The sequence below is a fragment of the Lates calcarifer genome, linkage group LG18, assembly GCF_001640805.2.
Source record: "Lates calcarifer isolate ASB-BC8 linkage group LG18, TLL_Latcal_v3, whole genome shotgun sequence".
Taxonomy (NCBI): Eukaryota; Metazoa; Chordata; class Actinopteri; family Centropomidae; genus Lates; species Lates calcarifer.
The window spans coordinates 6,513,255-6,537,150 of NC_066850.1; the positions used below are offsets into that span (position 1 = coordinate 6,513,255).

Genomic DNA, 23,896 nt, shown 5'->3' on the forward strand with positions numbered 1-23,896 from the left:
ACAAGGTGTCCTTGTCTAGACATAACCATAACCACATTCTTGTAGTGTTTTCTGTTTTGTTTGTTAATTTGTTCAGGTAAATGCATTTGTCAAAGCGCCCGTATCTGTTCGAGGCATATTGTGTGTAACTGTGTGTGTGCATGGATGTGCAAGAAGGCAAGGGTGGCCCTCGGAGAAGAGTTATAGCAGCGTGGCAGACGCTTCACACCTCATTGGCAAGCAAGGAGAGCCAATCACAGCCAACAGATCCGCCCCTCAGGCTGCCGCTCCTATTCTTCGGCATCCTTGATGAGTTAAGAGAGAGTGAGAGGAAAGAAAGAAGTGTGCAAAAAGTAAGGAAAAGAGCAGAGGGAGAGTGAGACAGAACAAAAGAACAAAAAGGGGGGGGGGGGTAAGTGCAAACACAAGAATGAGGATAGACTGTGTGGAGAGACACTGAAAGGCACAAAGAGACGCACAGACGGATAAGAGCCAGAGAGGGAGTGTGGGGAAAACTTTAAAGGGAAAAGCTTTTTTTTTTTCTTCAGAGAAGGTCATTAAATCAAATGTGATTAGTCATCATGGTGGAGGATGTTTTCTTTTGTATGGCAGAGTTGAGTGCATTCTGTTTTTTTTTTTTTTCTCCAAGTCAGCTTCTTTAGAGAACAGAGGCAATATAGAACTGAAATATCATGAAAGCATCGAAATGAAATTGTAGCTTTATCCTAATCACTTTATACAGTCCAACAGAGGAACTGGTGCTGGTGGGAGCGACAAAATTCCACTGTTCATACAGAGACAGATGGCATGGAGCACTTAAAGAGGCAGTGAGAGCTATACTGACAGAAGCTGATATAAATAACAGTCAGAGTGGCATACAGTATGGCTAGCAGTGCAGAGTGAAATGTTTGGGAGTACATTAAAGGTACAATATAAGGCAGTTATAATGAACTGAATGAATTGCATGAAACAATTATAAACATCACAGAACACTGACATACTTATTTCCAGAGGCTTTAAAATAGAGTGGAAAGTCTTAATTGACAAGTTGGAGTATATATTTTAAAAATCATGCCAGAGCTGTGAGGTTAGTCAGTAAATAAGGAGAGTGGTGTATGCATGGGGGTCCATTAATGGTCATCACGTTATTCTCTCATTCGCGTCTTTTCTTCCAGGTGCAAACGGGACTCGTCTCCACTGAGGCACAACAGCAGCTGTACAATCACAGCACTTTTGGCATCTGCTTTGCTGTGTGACTAACTGTTATGAGTGTATGTGCATTAGTTTAAGTCATGAGTTCCCTGTGCACTGTTGAAACAAAACTAACACTGTTGTGTTCGTAGAAGCCAGTGAGATTGACACCGATACCATCCTGATAATGAGGTTAGCCAGGTGGATTTTAACCACACTCCTCCTTCCGTTAGGGGGAAGCGGTTTCATCATTGCTGGTTTTCTCTTGGGATGGGGTGCAACACTGTGACTACCTACTCCCCCCCCTCCCAACTTTCCTTTCTACACTGTGTGCTTCTGTGACCTCTCAGTACTGCTGTAAGAAGATGCTCTCTTGACATCTCCTAGGTGTGTCAAATCAAGGTCAAATCAGTAAAAACAAGGTCTTCCTACACAAACCCATTTCTACCAAACTAAAAGAATAACCCTAACGGTTTGCACAGACAACCATGAAAAAACAAAGGCTGGCAGAGGAAATAATGCAGCATTTTTAGAGGGTAAATGTATGAATCATGATAGCCATTCATGTACTGCTGACAGACTGTGGAAAAAATCTGAGAAGAATACTTTAAGACAGATTTTCTCATGGTATTAGCAACCTCACAGAGCTATAACAGTGACAATCAGACTGTAATGGAAATAAATCTTTGGTTTAAAGTTACTTGGTATGCTGCTGCTCAATATATATGGATGAAGATATTACAGATTGGTGTTAAAAACAATGTTACTTTTGTGCTGCAGCAGCAAGTTTGTAATGTGCTATGTTAGTTTTAGCAAACTACTAAACAACTGCAGGCACTAGAAAAACCAGGACAACATGGAAAACATTTCCTTATTTCAAAAGGAAATATCCTCATTGATTATGAGTTTCATATTTTGAATAGAAGGAAAATATTCTAAATACTGTATGAAAGAGAAATCGAACTGAGAGCAGTTCCTTCAAGTAATATGCAAAACACTGTTTTGCATCAGTTTATTTTACGACTTGTGTTTATTTACACCTGTCCATTCAATGGGAAAAAAATAATTTGACTCACCTTCACCTGATTTACTTTTTCTAAAAACTGTATTTCAATGTTTGCGCTCATCCTCACTCTCCTCTGCCTCTGTCCCTCTGACCTCACAGCCAGCAGCCTTGAGGACCCCTGAAGAACTCTGAAACAATCTGCACACTGCCTGATGCTGCCGCACAGCTTCGCCTCAGAATTTAGAGGCTCAAGGACATCTCATGCACAGTCACACTGAAATGGAAAAAGTCTTTTTTGTCTGCCCAGCTCCCCTTCTGTTATTATGAACATTTATTTCATTATTTATTCCCAGAAAACATTTCTTTACATCCAAGTCTCATTACTTCTACCACCTGATAAATGAACAATTTTAACTTTGGCTTCAGAAGGTGTTTATACAGATTCCAGCTAATATAGCACTACATTAACTTTGAATTATCCCATCCCTGCATTATGTCCTTTCTTAATAGACCGTTTCTCAGGCAATACATCAAGCAAAAGAAGAAAAATACTCTCAAAATGCATCTTCTTTGTGACTTTGGAAGTGGGGATGCAACAGCAACTCTCTAGCTTTTGTTGAAATGGAGTATTTTCATTTAGAGAGGTTGTTAAGGTCATGGCAGAGGCCTTTCAGAGGAAAAGGGGAGCCCCATGTTTAGATCTCATGATTCTATAATCATGCTTTTAATTATATTAGAGGGGATATAATCTTGTTACAGACAGTATACACCGTTAAATCACTTATCTTGGCTCAGAGGCTCTGGGTCAAACAGATGAGCCATGTGTTTGTCAGGCACAGAGAGGAAAAACAAGTGGGAAGAGAGATGGAGGAAAAAATAAAATGCAGGGCTTAGTCTGCTCTGTGGAGAAACACCTGCCATGAACTCCAATACACATTATCCCCAACTCCTCGCTCACTCACACACACACACACACGCTGTATAATAGAAGTCAACCCCTAACCCCTCACGAGACTCGGAAAGTCAAAAAGCAAAAGGGCAGCTGACTGACAGACAGAGGGGGGATTAGTCACAGCCAATCACATGCTTGCACGCACACACTAATACACACACACACACACACACACGCTGCCTCTCTCACTCACTCCCCTGCTCTGTCCATCACACACACTTTCTTCTTCTGATGCAGAATTAAGATAATGTCTCGTCTGTGATCACCTGCCTCCACATCAAACCCAGATGGTGTCCCTGGGACTCAGAAGAGGTAGAGGCGTCAAATGTCCACACACACACACACACACACACACACACACACATCTATAAAAAGTGTGTGGACGGCTGCATTACTACCCCACCCACACATACACACTGTCAAACCAAACACACACATACATACAGTGTCTGTCTATCCTGTTAAAACCCAACCCAGAGTCTGGCAGAGTGCAGACAGCGTGGAGAAGCCCGTCTCCTCCAAGGCAACATTAGCCTGGGAGACTGAGCACACTCCAGAAGGGGGGGGGGCAGAAAGAAGTAGATAAGTGAAAGGAAAGCGGGACAATGAGCAGATAAGGAAGAGGTAAAGATCCCTGCTCCTTTCACTGAATAGCTAGAGCGCGCAGAGGATTCACACAAAGCTATATAAAGACAGACAGACAGAGACAAAACAGAGAGAAAGATAGATGATGAACCAGAACATCTGGGACGAATACCCCCCCCCCCCACTCCATCTCTTGGGCTCATTCACTCTGTTTGGAAAAATGTCGTCGTGACAACACAAGGCCCGCGTATCCATCAAAGATGTACAATGCTTCCTGTAATTAGCATAAAACACACACACACACGTGGGCGCGGCGCACACACTCACACTCGAGAGACGGAGCCCGCTGAATATTTATGGAGAAAAGTTCAACAGCAGTTCCTGCATCGTTTCGTCTTTTATTTCCTCTGATCAGACATTGTCACAAGTGCTGGTCTGGATGAATACTCAACACGCAGATCGTTACATTATTAACATAACACAAACTCACACGAACAGATGCAGAGAAGAAACAGATGCGTACATGTGTATTTGTGTACAGGACAGTGGAAAACAATGAATGACAAGAGAATAGGACTGACTTAAATTAGTAAAAATAGACTTTTATTTTCCTAAGGGTGTTGTTGATTGAGTGGGATGGGTCCAAGTGGTTTGCAACACAGGTGGTTGACTTTGTTGAGGTGGTTTCGGTTCATCTTTGTCCTTTCAGTGAGGCGAGCTCAGGCCCACCGGGTCCCGTATAGATCACCGCCGTGTCTCCAAAATGGCGGACAGTATCGCCGCCTCTGCCATTCTCACGGGAGAGATAGACGAAGGGTACGAGAGAGAGGAGGGGAGGGGAGATAAGAATTGAGGGAGAGGGTGTCTATTTCTCGTTCGAGGTGCTGCTGTGTTTGATGCCTCTAGTCTGGTGTGGTCACAGGGTGTTTTTTTTTTTGTTTTTTTTGAGGGTGTGTGTGTGCCAGTGCTGATTCATTCCTCTCCTCCTCCACTCCAGGTTTGGTCTGTCTGTCTGTAAGTCGGTCGATAATCAGTAATCCCACACAATAAACTCTTCATTGCTCTCTCTGTCCTCCTCTCTCTTCTTTAACCCCCGGTCCTCAGCTTGTTCTGCAGACAAAAACATAGAGGAGAAGGTTGTTAAAGAGACAAATAAAACACAAATAAAATCAAATCAAAAGAGAAAGATGTTATGTCATGCAGGAGAGATGAGAAAGAGAGAGGAAGGACTGCGAGTCCAACAAAAGGGAGGAGGGTGGAGTGAGTTTGAGAAGTGGAGTAAGGACCGGAGGGCAGTGGATTCCATGTTAGTGATAAGTGCAACCACAAATCCCCTGCAGTCCGTGTCAATAACCATTTGAGCTGGCCTATTGCAGCTGATGCCGCTGGATGAAAACTGCCTAAGAGAAGATGAGTGAAGGAAAAATGAAAGAAACAAGGGACACATGGAAGAGAGAAAGTAAGAAAGAAAAATATCCTCTTCCTCACTGACCAACTTAATACTGGCGTTGTGAATAAGATGCAGTCCATGTCTGTAACATTTCATTACTCCAAAGAAATCAGAGTTCATTTTCCACACTATTGATCTGACCGTAAAATGGTTATCGATAAAAACAGTTTCTCCTAGCATTCCCTCCACTCTGTAATGTGCAGGTTGAGACAAAAAGCAGACTTTGAAGAAAACACAGAAAAGAGGATTCCACTTCATTAAAACTCAGGTCTTATTTTGTGTGGTTATGGCTGCCATTATATCTAGTCTTCTATTATAACACCATCTGCAGTGCCAAGGTAACTGCTGGGATCTGGGAACATGGCAGCATCACTACAATGAACTGCAATGGGCAAAAAAATATTAGAGAAGCACCAATCCAACACACATCAGTGCAGATATTGATCTTATTAAAGGTGCTCTGGTGAGGATTCTTGTAAACAAACAAACAAGCTTGTGTTTACACTCTCACCAAAAAGCACTGTGTGTATCCTCAAGGTTCATCAATTGATTTGTGTAAAGCTATCTGAAGGAATGTGTATCCCCCACACATGCAAGGGCATACCTCTATCTAGACTGTACAAATGAAAACTTTATAATGCTACTGGTCCTCAAAAACTCCACAGTGTAGCTTTAAGCAGATCAATTAGGGATTAGGGAGAGGAAATGTTAGCATGAATGCATCCCTAATAGACTTGAGGTCAACAGGTTAGTCAGATCATCTTTATTTGGAGGTAAAAACCCAAACTGAGAGAATCTGAAATGTTGGTAAAAATCCCTTTTGTTTAAGTGTGTTATCCTCTGACTGCTCGTGTCTCTTACTAGCAGGCTGACAGCCCAACAAAAATAAGACTCAAGTAGTAATGAACTGGAATTATCCTTAAAAATAACCATGAACACATCTGTTAAATCAAAAGCAAAAGGGTGCACTTAGTCAAGATTTACTGACATAAGTGCTGAAATGACAGATCACATCGTAAAGTATACTTAAATGGGACACTGATTGACATGCTGTCTGCAGTAAAGACGATGTTGGAGCAGTTACACGAGCCGACTCCTCTTTCATTTCAGTCTTTGCAAACATAACACCCTTTGAAACCGCAAACAGGACTCTGAGCTCAGCCCTTGGAGAGTAAAAAGGAGATGGAAGGGTCAGTCTAAAAAATGAAGTGGAGAAGGGAAAGATAGGGAGCAAGAGGCGGTCATGCGGCGAGAATATGGAATGAGGATGCGAGCGGTGGATGGAGAGATCGGCCTCCGCGATAAACTCTTATTCATAGAGGGAGAGGGAGAGAGAAAGAGAGACTTTATCTGTCCTCCGACTGCCTCTTTCCTCACTGTTTGCTATCTGGACCTGTTAAGTGCTGAATGCATTAGAAATGTGACTAGGGGATGAAGGGATAGTGGACAGAGGCAGTGAAGGAGGGACGGCGGCGGGGCAAAAAGGGCGCAAAAGACAGCGAAAGTGGGTCTAAATGTTATCTCCGACTGTGGCAATAAGGACGCTAATTATCAGTGACAGGCCGGGCGGCTGACAACGCCTCTGTCTCCACTGACTCCAGTTGAGGGGTCAGTGTTGTTAAACTGAGATTTGGGGGATTTGGTTTTTATCCTCAGTGAGCTGGCATCTTGGACATCCATATCTATACCCCATGGTGCTGCAGTTTTCAGTTGAGTTTCAGATTTGAAGGGCAAGGACAAAGAAGGAGAAGGAGATTTCTCTGTCTGAGCTACGTTATTGAATGTCCTGGACAGAGAGGGCAAAAAGATGAGAGACGGCTATTAGAGGGCGTGTTTGGATCTCCTGACCTCCAGAGGTCAAACTGGTGTCCTCTGACAGATGTTCTCAGTGTGGCTTCCTGCTCAGCTCTGATAAAACTGTGTAAACATCCTAATCATGAAGCTGCAATGGCTCATATCAATCCTTCTTCATTCCTCCTCCCCCCTCCCATTTTGTCAGCTGTGTAATTCTGCACATTATTCCTTTAAAGCCTTATCACAGAACTGTTCCTTTTGCACCTAATGACTTTAAAAGCAAGTCTTAGGCAGATAAGCGCAGATGAACAGGAGTGTGCTGTGATTGCCGCAGGGTGATAAACACAAGTAGATTACCATATCGTCTCAGGCTTGCTTCCAAACAATTTACAAGATCATAACAGCATCCGGACTGTGAACGCACCCTTGCTGAATCTTGACGAGGCTACAGGTAGCTCTCTTAAACGCACACACGCACGCGTCCACACAATGAATAAAACATTGTGCAATTTACATGATGTATAGCTTAAAAATCTGCCTGCATCTGACTTTTAGATCTAATACTAATACCCACGAGAGTGAGCGGGAGGCACAGAACTTAGTTTGCCTCATTTCTGGGGAAAACAATGCAATTGTTAAAGAAAAAAAAAAAAATCTAATAGAAAAGCTCTATGAATGTAAATTGAGCCTTTTTGGGGGGCAATGGATGTTACATATTGCAAAGAGAGAGAAGGGGAATCAAGTTAATATCAACCTGAGTGACATTACTATTACCATATAGTGTGTGACCGTGGGGGATGCAAGGCAACAAAAACATTTCTACTTGACAATGAAAAGAGAGAGCACGCAGAGGACAATGGTATCCAACTAGTGGCAGCTACTCCCTCGGCCTTATTACATTAAAACACACACATGGAGACAGTCGGGGGAACGCCTGTGTCAGCAGGTATTATGGAAATATACCGGAACGTTTAAACTGGCTATTTAGAGTGAGCTTTACTCAGGCGCCAGTAGCCCTGTGGAAATTATATTCCCCTGTCTAAATGCAAAGGGCTGGTGCATGTAAATTGATGCTAGTGTGTATGTGTGTGTGTATAATATTAATTCATTTAGACATTTAAAAAGGCTATGACTGTTCTAATGCAGCTACCATACACATCTATGAGGCCAATGACATCTGCTGTAGCTAACACACACACTTTGTAACACAAACATCAATTCAACTGAAAGCCACACTACAGGATTAAGTGACGCTATGACTTACATATCATCTGTCCATGAGGGTGCATGCACATACTTGTCATTCTTCAGAAGGGGAGAAAAAGAATTATTTTGGAGGGTTTTTACGGATTCAAGTTCACGTTGATGTATTTTCCTCACATGCACATTCATTCATGCTCATTCATTTCACTCAACTAGCATGCAATATACATATACATAACATTCATATGCAAAAGAGTGTACTGTGTCAAATTATGTTTATATGAGATATGACAAATGATAAAAGATAAATAGCCTCTGTGAATACGCACCTGTTTGGCGTTGTTGACACACTGTAGGTAACGGGCTGCTATGTTGGAGCAGTTAAGGGTTTTTCCAACGTTCTCCTTGTAGCATGCGAGGATCTGGCCCTGCAGGTCTGCGCACACTGGATACACCTCGTACCGTCTGCGGGTGCGAGAAGAGGGGGAAGAAGTAGTGTGACAATGGGGAAAAATAGGGTGCCAAAAAGGAGAGCCAGGCATGAGAGTTAAGGAGAAAGGATAAAAGTGTAAAAAGTGCTATATGTGTGTGAGAGAAAAGAATCAAAAATGGCAGAACAAAAGGTCGAACAATGAACATAAAGATGGGCGATGCAGATGGACTGGCAAAATGAGTATGAGATACAGAGTTCGAGAACAAGAAGAGAAGAATAAAGACATATTGCTGGTCTGGGAAATGAGCATATCGACAGTCATTTTCTCTCAAGGGAGCTCAGGCATTGTTGGAGCATACTGAACTATACTGCAGTCCACAGTATATATGCACTCCCCCCCTGTCTTTTCTATCATTACTGTCAGGCCGGTCAAAAATACCTGAAGCAAGAATCAACTTTACTGTATCTGCTGGGAGGAAGGTCAAAGGTCAATCCAACCTCCAGAGCCTGCTGTGATGACCGTGTCGATGTGTGCATTACAGCATATCGACACAGAGGCCGGAGGGTTGTGGAATGACGGACAATAAGAGGGCGTAAAATAAATCGCCCGGCAGTGGCTTCAGCCCCTGAAAAAGGAGATCCATCAGTGCCATGGGACTGAATGGAAGAGAAGCTAAACCTGCAAATCAATGTGTAATGCAGAGCAAAACAAGGGAGAGCCCTGGTTTAATCTAGAAAAAGCAAAAAGGCTTATTTATTGTGATGATGATAATGATGATGGGGTTAAAATTACAGGCAAGCTAAGTATACCTTCCTGTTAATTAGTCCCTCTTATGTCTTACCACTAAAAACCATTTAAAAAGGAAGAGGGCTATTGACCACGCTACCAGGTATTAAGGAATCCATCCATTGATTCAGAATGGCTCCCTGAAAGTGTCAACCATTTACAAACTGGGTAGCTATCACCTTGGACTGGTTTAAATGTCAAATTCTTTTAGCATCCAAGAGGAGGTTGCTGTTGTAAACTGAAAGCAGATTGTCTGGTTATAGGCTTCACATCACTAGCTTAGCACACTCAAGTCTGTCCTTGATGTCTGCTGCAGCTCTACTGCTACTCACTGGTATGATCCAGATGCTAGTGCTTCTAATGATGGGTGCTACGCTAAACTTCAGTGCATTTAAATGGGACTTTCGCAGGACGTATGCAAGAGTTGCATCCTTTAGCCAGTCTAAGCAGTGGAAAGTACCACCAGCGCTGGTGCCTTGCCTGGCGCTAACTGCTTTTGTCTGTCTCTTCACACACCCCATAAAAAACCATAATGACAATGCGTGCACATGCTAGGGCTATTATGCTAATGGTGGTGTCATCGTTTTGTTCACACCAGTGCTCAGGACACTCCATCTGCCCCACTAAACACGCCTCACACGGGTGTGAAAGGAGAAAGGGATTTTGCCCGTCAGCAACTCTGGCAGATCTCAAAGGAATATTGGGGGGTGAAGCTGAGCCCCTGTAGTCAGAATCAGATGTTTGATTTGCCCCCTGGAGTGAGAAATTACCCCCTGTTGGATTCAAAGCAGGGGATTGGTCGCATGGGTCATTACCCAGGGTGCATTGCAGCAGGAAACTGGTGCAGAGAAGACATGTACATATGTCCATATGGTCATATTTGTAGAGGGAGATAGGAAAAATCTATAGTCCTTGTAAGCACAGGTCAGTGACAATTTGTGACAATTTGGTACTCACAATAGTAGTAAGACTAATCAATAAACTTGATTGGTTGATTCCATGGTCAGTCTATACCCTGAATAACTCCTGGCATTTAGAACTTTGAGTGCCAGCTGGGACATTATGACGTTGGGTGTGTAGCAAAGGTTCTACGTTTTGTGGATCCATCGGGGGAGAAATTCAGTCATTTGCTAGGAGGCATGACAAGGCCATTGCTCTGCGTCAGGGTATTGAACGATGACAGCGGCGCGAGCAGAAATCGCTGCCGTCCCCCGTTCCTATGGATCCTGGAGCTCATTTATTACACCGCCTATGGGCATCTACGGGGACGAGAGGAGCCACATACACCCGCTAATTACTTTCTTAAGCATTTGCGTTAATGCCAGGTGCATCCTGCTGATACAAACCGCAGTGTTTATCACCAGTAATGGCCTCTGAGAGAGAGAGAAAGGAGGACACAGGAAGGGAGGGAGAGAGAGAGGAGAGAGAGAGAGAGAGAGAGAGAGAGAGAGAGAGAGAGAGGGGATGGGGTGGGGTGGGGGGGTAGACTGAAATGAAGAGCATTTCTTGATGAGGAACTAGACAGTGGTACTTCTATTTTTGCTTGCTCTCTGGCTCTCTGTGAGAAAAGGGACTGAGATGGTGGTTGAGTTAATCATGGAGACAATAACACTGTCACACACACTCTCGCGGCACGCTGCATCCTCTATCATCTATCATTAAGATTAACATTAAGTTCATGCTGCCAACCACACGGAGCTGGTGGGGAAAGACTTCAACCTCCCCTCACTCCCTTCCCCCTCACTTTTACATCAGGTGCACTCAGGTCATTTACTACAGTGAAACTGCTATAGCGCTATGCAGCAGGGTGGGCATATGCAAATATGATAGACATGTTATATCATGAACAGGCTATAAACCATACCCACTAGATCATCATCCTTTTATACCCTTTATGAGTGAAACTTACGCACATTTATTTTACTCAACAACTCAATGTATCAGAGAAAATGATATACTTCTATAGGTCACTTGAATGTGGTCATTTCAAAGCTGATCAATACTATCTGAAAAAAGAAGTCTTTTGTTTTTCAAGTTAGTTATTGGCCTCAGGTAAATCTTCATTTATCACCACTACATAACAACATTAAATACACAACAAAACAAAACAAATATTAGATTGTACATGCTGTCTTCATAGCCAAATAGTTCAAAGTAGACTTAAAGTGGACACAACATAGACTCCACTGTGGGAACCATAGGGTATAGTTATAAATATAGTTGAAAACAGCAATGAATCATCCAGTTCCCATGTAACCTGAGTAGAAAGGCATTCATAAACAGGGACCCTGTGTCACATTCCCAAAGCAAAATCGCTTTTTTCCCCTTTCTGAAATGATATACCGGAAATGAAAAAAAAAGGGGTGAGGGCTTGAGGCATTTGACATTGGTCAAGCCCTGGTTTGGTTATACTGTAGAACTGGAGTCTTGGTTGACAGGTTCTGGTGTTGCTGGGTCAGTTATCAGTAAAGTAAGGTATAGTGCTTTTTGTATTGGCCAGTAGTTTCCAAACTTCTTCTTCTGGCCCCCTTTTTTATGAGGCAATGTTTACTTATGACCCCTCATCACATGCACTTCCATGTGTTGTGAGCTAAATTTGAATCATTTTTAGAAGCTACAAAATGTAAAACTACAGAAAAATTCACAAAACAGAACCAACATTTAGAGAATTTTGTTTTCTTATCTCCTGACCCCTTAGATTCATCTTGTGACCCCGTCTTGGGATATAAGCCGTCATGGTTACACTGCTGCTCTTTACCTGTATCGCCATCGCACACATCACTCAACATAGACAGAAAAACACACACACACTTGCATGTTCATTACCCATGCATGCTACACGGAGTAATGCAGACAGAAATTATAATAATGCTACACCATAAATGTCTACGCACACAAATCAAAAGATTATTCTGCAAGTTATAAAGCCAGACATTGCCAATAAATGTCTTATTCCCCCCTTCTCTTTCTCTCACTCTCCCTTTTTTCACTATCTCAATCTGCCATCTATTCCTCTCTCCTTTATTCCCTCCTTCAATCCCCAGTGGTTCATGGGATATTTAATAAAACTCCATGTGGAAGGGGAGACTCTGAAACAAACACAGACATCTAGCCAGATACAGTTGGTTATTATTTGCACCCTGCATGTGTGCGTGCGCTGCACCCGTACACTCTAGAGACAGTAAATCTAAACAGTCATATAGGGGTCTCGCTTCGTGCCATCAGCAGCAGTAAAGGTCTCTATAACATCACCTTATCTAACCCAGCCCCCAACCACCAACACACACACACACACACACACACACACACCACACACACACACACACACACACACACACACACAGAGCTATTGCCTTCACTGATTAAGGGAGGAATGAAACGGAGGAGGTTGGTATAGATACCTACATAACAGTTTCTCAGCTCTGTGTCATAAATCAAAAAGCAGAGAGAGGTAAAGCAGAGACGCTTTTATTGGAGTAAGTGAGATGGAGACGGCCAGCATGCATTCGAGAGACAGGGGACAGGAAAGAGAGCATGGAAAAAGATGAGGGGTTGTCTGTGGAGAGAGAATATTAGAAAAGAGAGGAGAAAGAGAGGCGGAGGAAGTTCTTAAAGCCCTCTTCTCACTTCCTTTGTAAAGTTTCCTTTTGGAGAGAACAGAAAAGGAGGCTGAGGGGAGGGGCAGGAATGAAATGAGAGGGTGAATGTGTCCCATTTAACATGTAATAAAGCAGAACAGATTACCTGCTCCCTCCCTCTCACTGTCCATCTCCCTCCTCAAGGTGTCCCTATATCATTTAATACAATCCCCTTCTTTCAAACCTCCTGCTGCACCGGTCAGCACATTTCCATGAAGGGGACATATTCCAATGGGTTTATGGCCACAGCTCCATTCTTCAAAGAACATATTGACTGTGAGAAGGGGGATGTATTGAGATCGATGTTGGGATTTTCATACAGTATACATGTGTTATGCCAATAGAGGGTGTGAGCAACGGTATCAGTCCATTTTTTAAACCAGCTTATATTGACCATGACTACCATCTGCTGTAACAATGTAGAGCTGTGCACTAAAATGACATTCATAGATCTCTGTTAGGGATACAACATGCTCCAATAGTTGAACAAAGTGCGAGATACATCTGGAAACATGTACGTTCATCTGTCATAATTTGAGATAGGTTACAACTTGGAAAAAAGACAAAGAAAAGCACATACAAAAATGCCCAAAAGGACGTACAGGCATACAGACAAAGATTGTCCACTCTAGTACTTGACAGCATTAAACTGTCCCCTGCAAAAAGAAGTATTGATTGCACAAAATGACTGTGGGTTTTTGTAAAAGTTTTCACTCCAACTCCAATAACAGCACTGCTTTCTCCTTTTAGCATACTAGATCTGGAACAGCAGCAGCAGTGGACAAGGGCTGAATATAAAATAAATAGTAGTAGTGCAGTACAGTAGTGAAAATCACTTATTACCAATGAAAAGCAGAATGTGTTTATCTGCTCAAGCTCTGGCTCTCACTTGAACAATACTTTTTCCAACATGTTGTAATGAAGTTTAATTACAAGAAAGGGATTAGATATGACAAATAGATTTCACAACCACTGCTAAAAGAAAACCTGTCACAAGGTAATTCCAATAAATGTTTACACAGTGAATTTATCTCAAAACAAATGCAAAGGCAAACTGTTTAATAATGTTGTGGTTATGACAGGATTAGCCTCACTAATATCATCTTAGAATAGAGAAAGTGGATCCATCAGCAGCTAATGTTAAAGTTAAGTTGACATTTTGAGGAGCTGAACTTATGCTGTAATTCTCGGCAAAAATGGTAATGTTAGTAATATTAAAAGAGCAGTCCCAGTGCCCTAATGAGCCATTCTGTGCAGATAGACAGTGGAGAGTCCACAGACAAACTTCCTAGTGTTTGCTGCTGTGTCGGGCACGGTCCAGCAAAACTTGAGTAAACAACCAAAGTGAGGTCCTTGCAACAGGTCCTGACATTCGAGTCGAGTTTTATCACTGCAACAGCTGCAATTCAAGTCTGTTACACTCGTCTCTCCCTCATTTCCTTTCTACTGGTGCAATCGAAAAAGGGCATAAAATGCCCGCAAAATGAAAACGATTACTACTCTGACGCGTGAGTACTCCACACTGTTAAGATTAAAATGCAAAATGTGTCAATATGCATTCTGCTTGTTTTTTTTTTTTAATAAAAGAAAATATTTGTTGTTGTTGAGGAATTGCTGCCTTTCCATTTTATAGGACTCTTCTGTATATAAAAGCAGTCCTTTACTAGAGGAAGCCATTTGTTCTGTTTTCATATGACTACTAACAGAGTTATCATCCTATTATGATTAAAAAGCACTTGACCAAGAACAGGAAGAAGCCATTTATGGTCTGATTTAGTCAGGTTTCACACATGCTAGAAATCACCTTACCTCATCCCTACCCCCCTTTTTTGCCCCCCCCCCCAGCACACCAAAACCCACCCTACACAGATACACACAAACCACACACAGTGTAGATCCATCGACAGTATGGATTACCCTAGCCTGCCACCAGATTGAGTTCCCAATCACCACATTGTCTATTTATCATCATTTGGGTCCACTTAGGGGTTAATAGGGTTAAGGGGTGGGTGCCAGTTCCCCCTTAAAAAGCCCTCATGTTCTCTCTAGTTAATGCAGGCGTCAGTACTGAGGGGGGTAAATAAATACAAATGATCCAGTTAAGGAGAAAAATGACACACGTTTTGCTCACGCTGCTTTTTAAAAACAGACCTGAGTGACCCCCTGCAGTGAAATCCATCAGCATGGATAAGAAATTGAATGAGAGAGAAAAGGAGAGAGGAAAAGGGGAAGAGAGAGAGGGGGGAGAGGGAGGAACGGACACAGAGAGAGAGAGAGAGAGAGACAAAAATCAAGAAAAGTGTGACAGATAAAAGACTGCCGAAGGATGGAGAGAGAGTGCATGAGTGAGTGAGGGAGGCAGAAGCAGATGATAACAAAGAGGGAGCGAGCGAGAAAGATTTAAATTAAGACAGAAAACACTGCTCCTAAGTGAGCAGTGAGGGAGACAAAGAGGGATGAGAGAGGGAGAGAAAAAAGAGAGGGAGCGCGTGTCCTCTCTGACCCCTCTTTATACACACTCTTATGGGGGGACTGGCCTCATGCAGAGGACATGATTGAGATATTTCACAAACTTATGTTATAACATCCCTTGTGAGAGATACCTTGAAATTACAGGGGACATTCAAATGATGAGTGGTAGTGGTTTGTGCTTGGTAAACGCACAGAACATAGTCTCTGTGTAGCCACAAAATGCTACATGTCAGTTATTTTCTGCACCATCATTCATGCCACTATGGTGCTCACTATATGAAAAAATCCCAAATAATTCAGAAAGGCAATAAAAGCTGTGAGTGGGTTTCCAAAGTCACTAAATCAGCCACTAAAAGGTGTGTATGTGCATTGTGTGTCCGTGAATATGCCCACGCAGGTCCCTCGAATTGTGTGTGCTTTTTACCGCCAGCGCCGCGGAGCTCTTAAGGCCGAAAGAAGAGCTTTTAAAGCAGTTATTGACTTCTGTCTCCTCAGCTGACCACCATCTTGTCCCTATGCCTGGGTTGCCTAGCTACGGAATTGTGGTTCACCCTCACCTGAAGGGGGTGGGGGGTGGAGGGAGTGGAGGGGATGTCAGAGTGTCAGAGCGCAGCTCAGTCTGTCCTACCTTGCAGAAAAAAAACACCACTACGCCAACAACTGAAGTGCTTGGCAATGACTCGCCTGCTAAATTAATTCCTGTCATTTTTAAGTAATTAAAAGTGCAGCTTGCTGCAATTAAACATCAATAAATCATTACTTCATTAATTTTGGGACATCAGTATTATTCCCTTAAACAAACAGGAGCACTGCCAAGAAAATGGAAAGCCTCTACCTGCCTCTGCACCTTATTTACATTTAGTAGCAGCAGGGTGGATTTTGCTGGATTTTCTCCAGCGCATTTATCCTCTGCAGTAACGTGAAAGAGGAGACAAATGCACAACGCAATAGTCCTGCAATACTTTTGTTGCAGGGCTATTGTGTTTGATTGCATTAGGTTGCATGGGAAGTTTGTGTCCACCACCATTTGAGAAGTAGCATTGATTTGTAGGAAATTAAGAAACTGAAGAAATGAGGGCTTGATACAACTAATTTGACAACATTTAAAAAAATTAAACACTGAAAACTTTTGACAAGCAGCATCTTCATTGCTGAGGAGTTTGCTGCGAATATTGGGCATTATATTAACACAGATAAATAAATAAAGGCAGATGAAGGGTTGTTGAAGTCGTTTATTCCTGAAATGTTTATGGTTATAAGTGGCTGAAAGAGGGATGAGTGGGCTGCACTTTTCTCCCACATGGTATGGAGGAGAGTACAGACTGTCAGGTGTGGTCATCTTCACTCAGGCAAGGCAAACAATGGGCCATTCAACAAGTTTTGCTCCACGCCTACTCATTCCACCTTTCGCGTGCATGCGCGGGGAGAAACGAAGCAAGGACGGTGGCTGCTGTTATTGTCAATTGGATTAAAAATTGAAAAGATTTATTCAAAAGAGTTTTAAAAAAACAACAACAACAGACAAAGGGAGTGAATGTGTAGCCTGAGGGAGGAGAGGAGAGACAGAGAAGTGACAGACAAAAATGAGATTTTATTCTCTGTGGCCAACTGTATAGGGAGGGAGGGGGGTGGGAAAATGCTTGCATTAGACACACGAAAGCGTGAAAGTGTGAAAATACTCTTCCTTTTTGGATCTTATGACACATTTCATTATCAAGGCAGAAAACTTACAGGAGTCCAAGAGACTTTTGGGAGGTGGTGGAAACATTGTCTCAATCCTTCAGTATAACACAGACTTGTCAGACCCACCTATTCACCAATATGTGATGTCCCGTCTCTATTCTGCAGGGACCTCCGGACAAACACAGAATGACCGGCTTCGACAAAGAAAGCCCAAAACCCCACCAAAGGTTAGCAGTGACAGGAGGGCTTAGGACTATGCCGCTGTTCTTTCATTCCCCCACGTTTCATCTTATTCCGCATAATCTCACATCTATCATTTTCCTCCATGCCTGTCAGTTTGCGTTTCAAACTAAAACCCCGCTTGGTCACTGCAGCCTGTTGGGACGTTCCACAAGCACCCGCAGTCCAATGCAGATATTCACACACACGCGCGCACGCATGCATACATACATGTAGTGCAGTAAAGGTCACGCATTCAGAGCTGGACAGTGTGATAATGCATCAGACTTGGATAAACAACTAGTGGTGGAGGTGACAGCATATAAATCAGGTGCAGCGAGAGATAGCCTCCTTTTCCACAGGCAACTGGGAACTCTTATCTAGAGTCAGTGTCACAGGGAAAGTGAATAAAAGCTTTGGTCTTACATGTGTATGTGCGTGTGTCTAACATACTATGTTGTTACATTATCTGTTCCATGTTGTGTATATTTACGCACTTGCAGAAGAACTGTACGCTGTCTGGGTCTTTGAGAGCAGGTCAATACCCTGCAGTTTATGATTCATAGCAACAATTTCTAACACTAGGACAAGAAATATTTACAGTTTTAGCAGTATTTGTTCATTTTAACTTCAGACAATATTGTTCAAGTGCCCATATTTTTATGGGTTAAAGTTGTTGTTGAAGTATGATGCAGAAATACTTCTCATATCTATATTGCTCTGGCCTTATGTGCAAAATCATAGCTGTGGGAAGCTGTGAAAGAAGGCAGATATGTGTGTGTCTTCCTATATATACTGTATATGTATATGTGTGTGTGTTTTTTGGAAGTGTATGATTGTATGTGTGTGGATGTAATGAGGTCACGGTGATGCAGTAGCGTTCCGGTTGGGAGAGCTCCATCATTCTCCGAAAACTCTGGTGGGAATACTGCAGGAGAACGGCAGGGAACAGCTGTACCGCACACCTACGCAAGAAAAGTACACACATACACAAACTCGTATTGCACAAAGACACACGCACACACACACACCCTTCTGTCCCTTGAGTACCCACCTCTCACACTTTAATTTATTTCTTTCAACACTGCCAAGGAAAATGACCATACTGTACCACTGCTGCTGTATGGATGTAATATGTGCACCAGCTACCTGCTGAAACCTGTTTGTAAACGACATTGTTAACTTGTGTATATCAAAAACCAAATCTACCCAAAAAGGCAAGACTATTTCTGACACTAGACAGAGACATTCAAGAATGTCATTTCAGTGTGTTTTTTTGCTCCCAAGAATATCTTGTCTCGATCAAATCACTTTCCCCACATATCTTGTTTCAAACCAAAGTAATTATTTCCCATGTTCACTATTACAGAACATCAAACCAAAGAACCTGTGTAAGAACAGGTGCTATATGTAGCTGTAACACATACATTCCTCCCAAATCCCATTCACTCTTGAGACCTAATTTTTCCCATCTTTTCCCGATCCTGATGCCACAAAGCAATAACAGCTTTACCCTACAGACACAAACTCCCAACTGACCTAATGTCATGTGCACATGGCAAACTCAAATAAACCAAAATTCCTGATTAAATCTTCCAAAAGCATATATACAGATGTTATAACCCTTGACAGACGACCTCTTCTGGTCTCACACATCTTCTCTTTTACTATAATAAACCACAGCCTTAACACTAATCAATCCCTGGAGTACTATCACTCTTGTTACAGCTGCACCGACATGAGCTAGAGTGGGGAAATGAAGACATTCTAATAGGAAAGATGTCATCTCCCACACTTTATAACATCCTCACATTAACATATCAAATGGTAATTCTATCAAGTGTGGATAAGACCTCGGCTTGGTCTTTTTCTTTTCGCTCTGGGGGACATTTTCAACTTTGAGGAAATCAAAAGCCTGTGTGAGACAAAAAATATTTCCTTCCATTATTCAACAAAGGCCACAGATAGCATCTTATCTATGCAGGGTCTCTGTCATGAGAGAGAGCTCTGAGGGAAGGCGCGCATATTATGTTCATAAAAGATGTTCAACATTTGAGTGCGTACAAACATACACCATCACGCATGAACTCACACACGTAAACAAAGATGGGCCAAACACACCCTGTTAAATCCAATTAACCCTCTGCTCCCATCTCCTCAATGCATCCCTGCCCCTGTCTTGTAAGACCAGACCTTCCCGCCATTTCATTAGCACACACAGACATATACATGCACAGATACTCCCCCCTCCTCTACCGCTCCACCATTGTAATCCAGTCACAACCCTGCTAATGCACCTCCTATAATCCAATCCACCAATCACTGCTCTCCGCGCAAAGGCCTGTGTCACATGACTACCCGAACATTAGCCTGACGCTCACTCGCAGTTAGCGCTGTCATTTAGCACTAATGTTATTCCAGTTTTTTTTTCTTTAATGTGATTTGGAAAGTCTCAGCTCCGGCTTCCACCAGTCTAGCGCTAAATCCCCGGTGGACTGGGCTAATCACCTTCCAGCATTTCTGAGGGAGACAATGATCCCGGTGTTAGCACTGGCTAATGACAAGCTAACACAATTAGCATAGCCTCCCTGGAGGAGAGCTCAGAGCCAGGGCCCATTCTTGCCCCACCTCCTGTGGGCTCTTCATCCACTTTCCCTACATTACTATGGAGTCTAATGGCCTCTTATTAAGAAGACAGATGGAACACGGATGGGAAGGGATTCTGCATCTTCTTGAGTTACATATACGTGTCGGATATGTACTACATTCATGACCACTTGGATGTTTAATATTATCTCCTCTGCTAATAGCCTCAATTAAGTAATCATTCCTTTCACTGCAAGGTGTGGTGCAAAGACTGGTAGAACTTGTACTGTAAGAAAAAAGGAAAAGACTACAATATTTGAAAGTAGAATCCTTTTCTGCAGCACAGAGGTCTTGTTAATTTAAATGCTGGCCATACTATAAAAACACTACAAATTATTTGATAATCCCGTTTGACCCCAGTCTGGTTGAGAAAAGATAAACATTTACGCAATAAACTCAGCCAATAAACAACAAAATATTAAAAGAGCACAAGAAAAGCGCTGTCAGCTATCATCAACATACAATCAGGCTTATCAGTGAACCGCATCATCAACATCAGCTAATGGGCCGGGCTAATGTGGTTCTGATTGAAAGATGTAGGTTAGGATGTGGCTAGCATAATTCAATAGTGCAGTCACTAGTCAGTCCACATGGACTTCTAATGTTTTGTGAAGGCATCGTTTTTCTTTCTTCATGCTCACAAAGGTCAAAGATCATAAACCTTCTCTGTGTTAGCATAGACAGACTTTTTGTAAACAAATAATTTGTAAAGCAAGAAAACCAGAAGCCTTTGCTTTACCTTGTATCAACTGTCTGAACTTACTTGAACTTGGCATTCACTTGGTCTGCAGCTTTGTGGTAGTTCTCTGTGGTGACCTTGTAGAACTGAGTGCTCTGCAAAAAAGAAAAAAAGAGAAGAAACAGACAAAGAAACTTGTAAGTGTGAGAAATGCATGGAAATGTGATTGTAATCTCTATATTAAAAAGTCCATCCAATTTATTCACATTCCCACCTCTCAAGTTGAAGCTATTTAGAGTAATAAAAGAAAAAAAAAAATCATCAGTGTGACACCTCTTAACAGTTTAGATCTGATTTATTCCTACGTACAGTGCAGTTGAGCCTACACAACTTAAACTGCCATTGCTCAAACTTCATTAAAACTTGATTGAGAGGGATATTAAGGGCAGAGGTCTCTTACCACTTGGGTTTATTGTCCACAACATGGAGGCGAGCACTCTGCTGTATGTAGGTTATGAGATTTTTCTATTCTTATGTCATTTTGAGTGTGTGCGCACACTATGCTTTCCTCTTTGTGTGAGTGTGTGAATTATGGGTATTTGCTCGTGTATATGTGTGCGTTTGCACTTATCCTCCCACAAAAAGGCCGCTGTAATAACAGGCAGCAATCCTGTAAGGTCAGAGGGTCGCTGGTCAACAACGTACAGACCACCAGTCATAATACCCTGGTGACCCATAGCAAATGAACCCATAGCAGGACCACTCAACCTGAATTACCTCCTCAAACACAGTCATATAACCCAGCTTCTACACCATTTATACTACTTTACAAAGATCGGTTTTGTCAGCCCTCAGTGGCTGCTATGCACATTTATGATCAAATGGTGAGAGGTCATAAAGTGTGATGGACAGCTTGATTGAGTCGTATGAGGTTTGATCCATGGACTAAATGAGCGAATGTCTACCACTGCCAATGTCCTCAGATTAAGAAGACACTAACAATACTTAAACCTGCACATAAAAAGAATAATTCACAAAATATGACTGTATTTCCTACAACATCAGTCAAATTAGAAGTTTTGTGCCATTCCCCGTTGGGTTGTTAGGAGACACAATCAGCTTGGTGCATGAATTATAGCTGCATTAGAAATGTGATAAATGTAAGCCTCTTGGTCCTATCTGCCCTAACTTAACCTCCTTGCAGGGAAGACATTCATCATAGTTCAGAAAAGATCAATAGGAATGAACTGCGCTGCTGAAAAGATCAATAGTCATGTGTTGTAGAGCTAAAAGAAGATGGGACATGACAACGCTGACAAAAGGTCTGATACATTTTTGAGTCCTCTTCATCTGGATGGACACTCATACAAAGGGTTTAGCAGGAGTCAGAGTCACTTTTTTCACAGTTTACAGTTATGGATATCATTTTAAATTTTTTATCTATTTATTTTTAACATCACTATGAACATAACAACACAAAACCACATTTTCAGATGTACAGATAGCATATACTTTAAATACTTGATATGTTATATGTATTGTACTGAAACAACTGCCTTATTGCTATACATATTCAGGACTTCTGCTTCTTCTGCAGGACAACACTTTTACAGACACATTTTGTATCCTTTTATCACTCCTGATATGTGTCAAGTCCAAGTGCGTCAAATTTAATTGACTGGAAATGATTGATGTCTCATGTCCCATGAGTAAAAATTAAGTCACAAAGTCCAGGAAACCCTCCTTATAGTCCGTTATCTGTTCAGGCATGAATTTGCAAAGGGGTATAAGTGACAGTCAGTTGTAATAATTTCAAGCATTGGAAAAAAAAAAGTTCTCACTTTATCATTACTGGAAAGTACGCACATTTCAGAACATCCTGTAGGACAAAATCAAAAGGGGTCTAAATACTGTGCCAACCCACGGCAGCTGTCGCTCAGGCCGACATTAGTTTGCATGTAAAACACAGTAAAAGAGCATTTCCAAAGTTTAAGAGTTAACTTGTAAGCTCATGCTGTATCTGTGCCCTCCTGGCCTTGAATCAAGTGGTTTTTAGTGTAGACAAAGAAACTGTCAAGAGCTAAGGAAGAGGATTTAAAAGAGAAGCTTATTCACAGATAAAGAAAGACTGAAAAGAGATTTTGGGGGCTGCTAAAGAGGCAAGAATAAGACTTCTCCTGGGTGCTGAGATTGAGCCATTGGAAGAGAAAGAGGGAGACAGAAAGGGCTGGATTTGGATTTCTGTCTGGAATACTAAGTATAAGGTAATAATACCTGCCTAAATGGCAGAGCTGGCACTAATTAGCGCACTAATCCACCTGGGAGGACAAAAGGCCATGTGTGACAATGATTGCAGGAGCACTTACAATACACACACACACACAAAAAAAATGCACATGCATTCACATACACACAAGGTACTAACACACACAGCATGTGGACATGGACATGCTGCCAAAAGAGTCTACACAAACAGTGGTGGTTGGATATAAACAGTGCCACACAAAAAAGGAAGGGAAAAAAAAAACAAGTTCACCACCAGACAAAATTGTGTAATTGTGTAATTTGTGTGATTACTGAGTGGTCTCAAATTGTGATTTCCTGCTGTTGCCCCAACTGATTTAGAGAGTAGCCCTGACCTGATATTAGCCCTGACAAAAGAGACCATGCTTAGTTTGGTTGAAAACATTCCTCCCTTGACAAAACAAAACAAAAAAAACATTTAGGAGCTGTAAAACACAACCTTGATTTAAGTCTCACAGAATGATATTTTTTGATCATAGAGAAGAAAATCTTTGTCAGTGTATTAACAGAACCGTGAAGCGACAGGAAGGTGCTACTGTGTATATCCCCATGTGCAATCAAGTTCTTGAATAAAACTGTGTTTCTGTTTATTTTCATCCTATTTACTCTATTTACTTTCCACATGGTTTTTAGCTCATCTGAAGCCAAACACGACGATTGTGGGGGATGTCATAGACAAATTAAGTCATTACTGCTAATGCACTGCAGCGATATGGAGAAGATAGAAGCTGCACCCCAACACAGGCTCCAGCTCAATTTAGAGAAAAAGCCTCTAATTTTTAATGAATAAAACAAATAACTCCCTGTACCGATGGCTTCTTTCTCTTATCTGCTGCTGAGCAGGAGGGCCGAAATGGGGAGAAACCCCACCATGG

General features: G+C 42.1%; 1 protein-coding gene across 2 annotated transcripts in view; it reads right to left on the bottom strand.

Moving 5' to 3' along the window:
* Window positions 1-4,091: 4,091 nt before the first annotated feature.
* The window catches only part of chchd3a (coiled-coil-helix-coiled-coil-helix domain containing 3a), a 62,637-nt gene continuing 42,832 nt past the window's right edge, over window positions 4,092-23,896 (bottom strand). Inside the window, exons 7-10 of one of the 2 annotated variants that reach the window (XM_018671020.2) lie at window positions 20,802-20,872; window positions 8,490-8,625; window positions 8,222-8,262; window positions 4,092-4,823 (exon numbers count right to left, since the gene is read on the bottom strand). In XM_018671020.2, coding sequence (XP_018526536.1) covers window positions 4,814-4,823; window positions 8,222-8,262; window positions 8,490-8,625; window positions 20,802-20,872 — 258 coding nt within the window. In that variant the 3' untranslated portion in view covers window positions 4,092-4,813. The remainder of the gene's footprint in view (window positions 4,824-8,221; window positions 8,263-8,489; window positions 8,626-20,801; window positions 20,873-23,896) is intronic. The other variant, XM_018671022.2, reaches the window with a different exon arrangement.